Source organism: Telopea speciosissima, chromosome 1, assembly GCF_018873765.1.
Source record: "Telopea speciosissima isolate NSW1024214 ecotype Mountain lineage chromosome 1, Tspe_v1, whole genome shotgun sequence".
NCBI lineage: Eukaryota > Viridiplantae > Streptophyta > Magnoliopsida > Proteales > Proteaceae > Telopea > Telopea speciosissima.
In genome coordinates, this window is record NC_057916.1 from 84,562,025 (window position 1) to 84,572,048 (window position 10,024).

A 10,024-nucleotide genomic window follows, 5' to 3' on the forward strand; every position below is an offset into this window, starting at 1 on the left:
CAATTGTTTCTTTTTGTCTATATATGGGTTTGATTAACCAGTGAAGAAAATAAATTGGGTTTGGTTAAACTTGTTTATAATTTCTCTCCATTTGATTTTTCTTGTTTAGCTCCAACTTGTTTTCGCTTTTTAGTTTTTTTGGAATTTATGAGTGGAACATTTTCCGTGAAATGGTCGAAAACTAGGGTTTCTGAACCTTTAAATTTTGTAGGAGATGTTGCGCATGCGGGTGAAGGGGAATGACTGCAGCATTCCGGAACTGATTTCGTTTTTGAAAACGGCTTTTCGATCGACGGATTTTGAGGAGTTGGAGCAGAAGTTGATGTTGCGAGAACAGAAGTTGAAGCTTGATAAGGAAGCTTTGGAAGACAAGTTGAAAGATGCAATGAAACGTGAGGTTGAACTAGTAGCAGAGTTGAAGGCTCATCGAACTAGGTGTAGGGAGTTGGAAACGATCAGAAATGCTGACAAAAGCAAGTGGGCTTTGTCAATGGAGCTTGAGACTGTGAAGAAAGAGTGTATATCTCTTAAATATAAGCTAAGCGGGTTAGAATTTGATAAACATGGCATTGAAGAGGAGCTTAATAAATACAAGATATTGTGCGATAAGCTCAAAGAAAAGTTCATTTGTCTCCAAGAAGATTACATAGTTGTATGCGAAAGAGAGAAGAGGGCACAAGGAAGGATCTCTACTTTGTCGGAAGAGCTTAAGAAGATGAAGGATGAAACAAGAGAGAAGTATGTTCAGCTGAAGGTTCAGAATAGGGACTTGGTATGTGGAAAGAAGAGAGCCGAGGATGAGCTTGAGACTTGGAAGAAGATGTTTTTGGGGCTAGAGTCTCGGGTCATTATGTTGGAAAAAGATACTTTGGTCTTGACTAACAATGACCCACGGTTTATCCTGAGGCTAGAAGCAGAGTCCAGAGGATCAGTGGGTACCATTTCTAATGAAGACAAAGAGAAGAAGGAAGCAAGTTTTGTAACAAAAATTCAAGAAGAAGCAAATGGTGAAGGTGATGGTGATGGTGATGGTGCCTCTTACAAAACGTTGAATTGTGATGCAGGAACTAACATACCTGAGAATGTGGGGTCTTCTTGCTGTTCACGGGACGAAGAAAGCAGAAATGTGCAGGTTACAGGTACTAAATAATTCACTTCTTATACCTCTCTGTTTACATAGAAGTTCAATTAGTTCCTATCTGTTGATTTTCCCTACAAATTGAATGGTCTTTAGCTTTACTAGCCTCATTTAATAGCAATTCCAGTATTAGTAGGGGTAACAGTTGCCATGGTTGTCTTCTCATGATGGTTAATATTATGGGTTGCATAATATACCAGGGTTAATTTGTTGTATGCTTTCATGTGATCTCTACTTGAGCTCATGGTGTTCAATCTAAAATTGTCGGCCACCCATTAGGCAAACCTTGTTTAGTGTATCTCATAGCTTGAAAAACCAGACAATCGGATGGTGATAACACTCCAATCAATTTTGTGTGTGTATGTGTATTTTCCAGATAAATAATGGTCAATATGAAACCTTTGATCAGATGATATGAAATCCTATGATTTTCTTTAGCGCTTGGACTACAAGATATTCCATACGGGTCATGTTGATTGGTCAGCCCGGCCCGTTCTGAACGGGGTTATCTTATTTGGGCTTATTATTTAGACCTAATTCTGTAGAACTCGAGTGTAAACTTTACATAATTTAAAGCGGAAGCAGGAGAGGGTTATGTTATTTGGCCTTATTATTGAGACCTAATCCTGTAGAACTCAAAGTTTAATTTTTTACATAATTTAAAGCTGTAGCAGGAGAGGTTGCGATGTAGCTCACAGGTCCATGTGTAGCCACAGGAACAAGCCCCAAAACCAACACAGTGTAGTTGTGAGATTCAACTGCTGTGGGAGGCAGCCTGGTCTGATGATGTGGCAGGTTTTTGTTCGTTCGATGGAGCATCACATAAGGCAGCCCCATTCTAGATAGAAGCATGATGAAGAGAAGGGACCAAGAAAGAATTCAGAAGGAAAAAAAATTACTGTTTACGTGAACAGTACCTGAGTTACTATTCACATGAACAGTGGTTTGGGGCCCATATGGACAGCTGGTGTGAAGATTAGATGCTGGATGTTGGTGGGATATTCTATTAGAAGCTGCTATTAGTTTAACTTCTATTTCTGTAATAGTTTCTTAGTTATTAGGTCATAGCTTTGTAGTAGTTTCTAATTTCTTTCTTTTTTAATATCCATGTTTGTTTAGAAGGCTGGATTCTATAAAAGCCTTACTAGTTTCTATTTTCAGTTTCTAGAAGGTAGACTTTCCGTTTTATGTAATTGTTTGGAAAACAAGCTACTAGTTTCTTCCTTAATTTGCTGTAAATTTATTTTTTTTAATTTTTGGCAAGTTATCGCTATATAATGTAATAAATCTGCTGGTCTTCGCGCAAAATTTGAATGAAAAGAAAAAGAGTTGTTTTTACTCCCATGTTGTTGTGAGTGACAGTTGCTCTGTGAGAAAGTATGGTGAGAGGCTGTGGGTGAGAGACCCATCCCTATCCCACTTCTTCTACCTTATATTTTCTTTAGTTTTCCAATCAATTGATCGATCCTACTATGGAGTGGTTCTTAGTTGAACTTCTTCTACATTATTTGGTATCAGAACTAAGGAGAGGCGGTAGACAAGATCAACGGTTGTCGCATTCTACTTCCGATTGAAGATTGATCATGCAAGTTTGATTCGATAACTCCACTAAACTCATGGACGAGTTTTGTTTCAAGATGAGGAGAGTTGATGTAGATCACAGGTCCATGTGTAGCCGCAGGAACAAGCCCCAAAACCAGCCCAGTGTAGTTGTGGGATTCAACTGCTGTGGAAGGCAGCCTGATCTGATGATGTGGCAGGTTTTTTTTTGGTTTGATGGAGCATCACATAAGGCAGCCCCATTCCAGATAGAAGCATGAAGAAGTTAAGGGACCAAGATAGAATTCAGAAGAAAAAAAATACTATTAATGTGAACAGTACCTGAGTTTCTGTTCACATGAACAGTGATTTGGGGGCCAATATGGATAGCTGGTGTGAAGATTAGATGTTGGATGCTGGTGGAATATTCTATTAGAAGGTGTTATTAATTTAGTTTCTATGTCTGTAATAGTTTCTTAGTTATTAAATAGCTAGTAGTTTCTAATTTTGTTTCTTTCTTTTTTAGTATCCATGTTTGTTTAGAAGGTTGGATTCTAATAAGCCTTACTAGTTTCTATATTCAGTTTTTAGAAGGTAGACTTTCCGTTTTATGTAATTGTTTGGAAAACAAGCTAGTGAAGCTACTAGTTTCTTCCTTTGCTGTAAATATATATATATTTTTAATTTTTGGCAACTTATAGCTATATAATGTAATAAATCTGCTGGTCCTCACACATGATTTGAATGGAAAGAAGAAAAAAAGTTGTTTTTACAACCATGTTGCTGTGAGAGGCAGTTGCTCTGTGAGAGAGTATGGTGAGATGCCATTGTTGAGATACCAAAATGTGGTGAGAGGCCGTGTCTCAGAGACCCATCCCTATCCCCCTTCTTCTATCTATTCATTGTAGAGTGGTTCTTAGTTGGACTTCTTCTACATTTGGGTGGAGAGCCTAGCGATGACATTTTACTGGGGTGGGTGCTGAGACTGGTGCTTTTTTGCCATGTGATCATTAATTCATTATTTCCTAAACTTCAGTGACATGCTATTTCATTCATGGTTACAGTAATAAGAGAAATTTAGATGATTGTTCCATTAACTACCTTTAGGAAAGAAAGGATTCAGATCTAAGTAAAGGGGAAATAAGGATTGAGGGTTTTACACATATAAATAGTCTAATTTATATGTATCTGAAAGATATTTGAAGATTGATAATCCTTCCTTATGTGAACTTCTTAGCCTTTTATCCACTCCCAAAAAAATTCAAAAAGTTCTATTTTTTTCTTCCCCTTGCTTTTTAAAATCCTTATAGAAAACAATTAACAAAAACAACTAACAATATATGTTTCATGTTAGAAAGAAGATGAATGAAAACAATGTGGCTGAGATTAGGACCTGGTGGAACAGAATCCAGAACTTACATTTGGTTAAAGAATTGAAGTTTCAGTTTACAATCATTCCAGTTCCTTCCCTAATCCCAACCGAAAATATGCAATTGTTTTAACGGAATATTGTCCTTGTCTTAATTTAGGATTCGGTTTGTGATAAACTTAAGAGCTGGCAAACCTCTGTCCGGTTTTGTGTTTTAAAATCCAAAACTAACTCCGCTCAGTACATTACATTGAGTATACTCAATGACCTGTGGGTGGATACAGGCAAAAAATTCAACTCAACTCAACCAAGCTGTTTCTCCCAACTAAATTGGGTCTTCTGCATGAATCCTGTTTCACCATTCAAGTTTGTTTGAAGTAATATTTTTTGTTAAACCCGAAGGCATCCATATCTGTTCTCATCACTTTTTGCTAGGTCATTTTCAGTCTAACCCTCATTCTTCTAGCTCTATTGTGCTCCATATAACTCGTCGTTAGTGGTGCATCCAATGGCCTTTGTTCTACATTCGTAAACCACCTGAAGCAATTTTCTCTCAACCATCCTTCTTTACCCCAAGCCAGGGTAAATGAGGACGGTTGATGCACTAGGTTTCCAGCCAGAATGTAAAAATTCATACCCAATCCTTTTTAGCGTGTGAACAAGGACCAAACACCCTTAAACTGCTACTTGGCCGTATTATTGGGTCACATTAAAAGATGATTATCAACTGCCACAGATTTTCTGATTTTGTTTTGCATTGCAATGTTCACATTTCTTAGTGATAATTACACCAGGTGTATGATGATAAGATATTGCTATTTGCTTGGTGAATTTGTCATTGTTGATGATTCTATTGTCTTAATTTCCTAATCAAAATTGATCCCAATAGTTGATATGTTGATTGTGGATGATTCACACATTGTATCAGTTTTAATCTGACACAATTATTGAGATTAGCTGGTCTTGGTGTCAAACCAGGCAAACCCAAGTGGTGATGCTGTTTGGTGATTTTAATTCCTGCTTGATGTGGAATTTGGTATATTCACTTGCAACATGCATTCATTTTTAGTGGTAAAACTATATGGTAGTTTATTCTTATTCAGTTCTTGCCATGCATTAGGTATTACTACAGTTGAACTGATTTCAGTGTAACATCCAAGTTTTCTTTTCTTCATCATTCTATAATCATTTACAGGTCCACCTTGTATTCGCATACCACACGAGCTTTTGGTCAATGTTAAGGAAGAGAAAGACAATGTTTCTTTAGAAACTAATTTGCAAGATGGAAGGCGAGTTAGAAGGCAATTGGAGTCTGGACAAGAAGGGAGCACCAACAAAAAAATGGCTGGATCCAAACCTATGGATGCCATTGAGATTGAAAGTGATGATGAAACTAGTGAAATGAACATTGTTGCAGGTATTGGAAGATCTATGGATGTTATTGAGATTGACAGTGATGATGAAACTAGTGAAATGAACATTGTTGCAGTGGCTACTTCTAACATTAGGGACAAAGGAAAGACTCCTGTTTCAGTTGACAATTCCTTTAAAGGAGTTTTGAAGGATGAAAAAGAAATGGCTCCTGAGAATTGCTTGAAGAGAATAAATTCCAGCCAAAGAGGGGAGGAGCATAAGAGCATCTGCAAGGGGTCTTATGAATTGAGTTCAGTCCCCAAAAGAAAATGGGCTTCCAATATTACTAGTGATAGTGAGGATGAAAATGATGAAGATAAAATTCCAATTCGTAAACTTAAGATGAAGAGACTTCAAGATTTAACTCATGAATCCATGGGCGTTCCTCTGAATCAGTGTTCTATGGCTCCTATTCTATCTTTTGGGGATTGCAATGCTGAAGAATCCTTTACTCCTTCAAGGCGGCATCTGGTTACACTGGTACAATGTGAAGAAAGGAAGGGCGGGTTGGGAAGGACCTCTCCAGGTTATTTGGTGGGGAATGCGAGTGACACTGAGTATCAGATAGAAGGCCCTGCTGCTGAAAATGTTCAAGATCATGAGGGGAAAGACGTTGCTTCAGATGCTAAAGGTGGTGCAAGTTTGGATAGGTTCATTGTTGATGGATCTGATGGTTCAGATGACGAAGATTCTTCTACTGACTCAAAAGAAGATTGTGAGTTGGTATTATCGATGATTCGAAGGAATAAAAAAAATAAATCGGAATGGACCTTTGAGGCAGACATGCTCTCTTCCTTTCAGAAGGATCCTGTTCTCTGTATGAAGGCTGTTTGTGCTCTCTATAAGAAGCAAACTGTTGAGGAGAAGTACATTATGGGTTCACTGTATTTGAACAACTGGGGGTTTAGCAATATTGATGCATTCAGGTATGGATCAGGAAGGTTCACCTTTAATACTTCTTTACCGACAGATGCATTTAATTTTACCATAATCTGTATCTTTATAGTCTAGTATGAAAAAAATTTTGTTTCACCAGTAGGCTTCTAAAAGTTCACTAGCTGTCTCTTGCAACCTTTTTGGCTTGATAGAAATTAGTAACTGAATTTTAGTTGATTCAATATATAAGAGTTTTAAAAAAGAGGTTGGCTCTTGCCTTTTGGATTAATAGAAATTAGGCAACTGTATTTCTGTTCACTCTGCCAAATCAATGAGCCAGAAACCAAGAAAACTAATTTTTTTTTTTGTCTCACTGCCTCCCAACCAGAAGGTCTGATTTTCAGGTATGATACCAGTTTGTATTAGTTATTGCAAATTTGCAACATGTATATTTATCATATAAGATGTTTCCCTTCTTTCCAACTTGTTCTGTACATGTATTGCCATGGAGGTGAGTTTGGAACATCATTCTAGTGCCATCTGGGGAATCTCTTTGGTTTTACTTAGTTGGGCTTGGACATCTTATTTCATTTTCATCCTAACCATGATATTCAGTTGAATAGTTGTAATGCACTTGGTAGTTTTTGCTCTAAGTTTCTATTAGAGGGAATCGTTAGAGCCCAACCTACCTCATTTGTGCCGGTGGGTTCCTTCTTCATTGTCTATAATCTGTAATCTATAACCATTATAAGAAGGAGCTTTCGTTTCTGGTTCCTTCACGTTTCTTCCTTTTTTTCTATCAAAATGACCCTTTTATTATATCCCTTAAAATCTATATTATGTCCTTATCTTTTTATGTATAAAAATGATCAATGGCCCATCTCGTCCCTATGCATTCTAATGTCTCATCACCTATTTCTATTTTTACTTTCATCTGAATATATTACCACTTCTGCCTTTTTGGTTACTCTTATCATGTCCATTTTAATGTGTTACTCTTGTTTCTTTTTTCTATCTAAGCTACTCTTCATGCCAAATATGTTCCCATTTTACCCCTTGATTAGACGTGAGATTGTGAATAGTGCCGTAGCCATTCAACACAATGGATCCCATTGCTTACATGGTCGGGCCACTATGTTAAACAATTTAGATGCTGCTCGTATGACATGACCTCATAGACTAGCATTTTCCATTACATAATATCTTAGGGTCCTTGTATGAGTAAAATAAAAAAATTACAGAAATGCCACTAGAATTGTTTATATTGAAATGGCATTTTTGTTATGTTATGAAATGTTAAAACTCATTTTTTTAATTGCTTTCTATGTGTGTTTTAGTCTGAAATTTGACCGCAGAGCAGGTGTGCAATGATACTTTATGACCATCTTATAGCTGTAAGTGCACCCTTGTTTATTATATGATACCAAGAACATTATCTTAATAACTCCTAGATCCCTCTTGTATATATTATCATACAATGCCATTTCGCCTAAAACTAGTAACAGCCTCATTTATTGTTAAAACCAATGTCTACCTTGCATATATTTTATAAAAACATATGACATACACTCTTGCTGACCGTGTCCTTTTCACTAGTTGATTAAAGAGAACCAGTACATCTCAATTTATTATTCAAGATTTACATACATTACATGATTCCTCAGCTGGCTTTCGCTTATTCACCATCTTACTGTTAAAATTTTTTTTCTGGTCAATGTTTGCTCTAGGGGAACTTATTTGGCCAAGTTTCTTATGGATGGGGCTTCACGAGGGGCGCTCAAGAAGACCGTTGAGGAGCTGGAGAAGCACATGCCAGGAGGACTTGATGAATGCAGAAGGCTGGCTAACCAATACTACAAGCAATTGTTCAAGATTTACCAAAACAAAGAGGACCCTTTCTTTCCATAAATTACTGTCCATCAATGCTTAGAAGAAAGAGGTCGGGTATATCCTTCTTGCCCTGTTTCTCTCATATAAATGAATAGTATCCTTAGATTTCTGCTGTGGTGTGCAGGGGCAATTCAGATGGCTCCATTTTGCTGTCATTACCAACATATGGTGATCTTTTTTCTTCCCTTCTGTTTTTGGTGCCCCATGAGCTCCGATTGGTTGCAAGGGAAATAGAGGGAATGAAATTGAAATTAATTCAAACTTAAAAATTAAACTTTTGTGTCATTAACTCCAAATCATTGTAATGGAGGTTATTAGATTTTACTTAGGGACTTTACAAACAAATCTCTTGGATTTGAAAATTGGAGTTAAAATTACATCTGAAAATAGAATTTACTAAATATGATAAAAATTTATAGTAAACTACACAATCATGGTTGGTAATGATTACAAAAAAGGTTTTTTTTCAAACAATTTCATTTCTCTTCCCTTCATTTACTTGCAACCAGATGGAGCTATAGTGGATACTATTACAATTTCATACTCTGTTACTTGTTTATGTGATAGTATATATACAACAGAACAAGGTATATGTACTTCTGACCTTGTTTCTCTCATGTAAATGAATCTATTTCTGGAGTTCTCCATTGATGTGTGCCGGAGGATTCAGACAGACAGCTTCTTTTTGCCATTATCTTCAATGCTTCAACTGTCAATGTTCTTGAGCCACTAATTAGGTACTTGCATCACTTACCCAAAGTTTGGCTAACAGCCCAAATTCCTTCCCCTGGGCTATGTTTGGATGCCAAGAAAATAAAAACATAATAAGATAGAAATCATGTTTCATGATGACCCTATAATTGATTTATCTGTTTTTCTCTCTCCTCAAATTTATTTTTTCTGTTCTTGGCATCCAAACATAGCCTTGGTGTTTGCATGTGGTGGGCCCCACACTGGTCAATGCTTTGAATAAATAAATGAAAGATTTGGTGGGCGCTTTTGTTGTCCATCATGTAATGAATTTAGACCCTTTATACATTGATGTCTGGATCTGTTCATGTTGCCTAAGTTGTTGTAAGCTAATGCCATGGTCCTGGCCTAATTTAAAGCCCATTGAATAAAAAAAAAGTGTTAGAATTGGGCCCATAGAATAAATGTGTGAGTTATATGTTCCTTCCTTCATCTTCTAGGGAACGGTTGTTGTTGTATTTTTAATGAAATCTTCAAGGGAACGTTGCTAGGAATAACCACGTGATTTGGCCTATGACGCCATACTGGATCTACGTGGACAATCGAGGACCACGTGATTCCCTACCAGTTGCGACTAGCCGTATCTACGTGGCTCTTCTCACTCCATCGCTTCACTTTTTTGGGCTTTTGGCCGCCCAAACTACGAAAAGACAGCTGCCAACTAACTACTGGGCCCCATCATAAAACAACATACTTTTTTGTTTTTTGGGTAAAGAAATAACAACATACTAAAATAATGAAAACACTGCTTAACAATAGATGGATCGGGCTCGAGACAGATGGGTTACTTCTTTCTTAAGGACAAGGAGCTTTTGACCTTTTCTTTTTTTTTTCTATCTTAGGGATAAGGGGCCTAAGTCAAGAAGATAAGGGTAAATCTGCTATTGGAGTCACCGAGGAAGCAAGTGGAACTGTTATAACACCTGGAGCTCGTGAGAGTCAGTTGGAGGAAGAAGTGGAAGTAAGCATGGAAGAAGTGGGATAGGTTCCACGTCAAGCGAATGATGGCCCACGTCGCACAGCGAGAGTTAGGAAACGACCCACCCATT

General features: G+C 37.3%; 1 protein-coding gene across 1 annotated transcript; it reads left to right on the plus strand.

The window, feature by feature from the left end:
• Positions 1-223: 223 nt before the first annotated feature.
• LOC122655849 lies at positions 224-8,380 on the plus strand. Its single transcript, XM_043850217.1, has 5 exons — positions 224-1,139; positions 5,242-5,403; positions 5,461-5,689; positions 5,738-6,385; positions 8,063-8,380. The coding sequence occupies exons 1-5, from the start codon at positions 224-226 to the stop codon at positions 8,241-8,243; spliced, it is 2,136 nt and encodes a 711-aa protein (XP_043706152.1). The 3' UTR covers positions 8,244-8,380.
• The last annotated feature ends 1,644 nt before the right edge of the window (positions 8,381-10,024 follow it).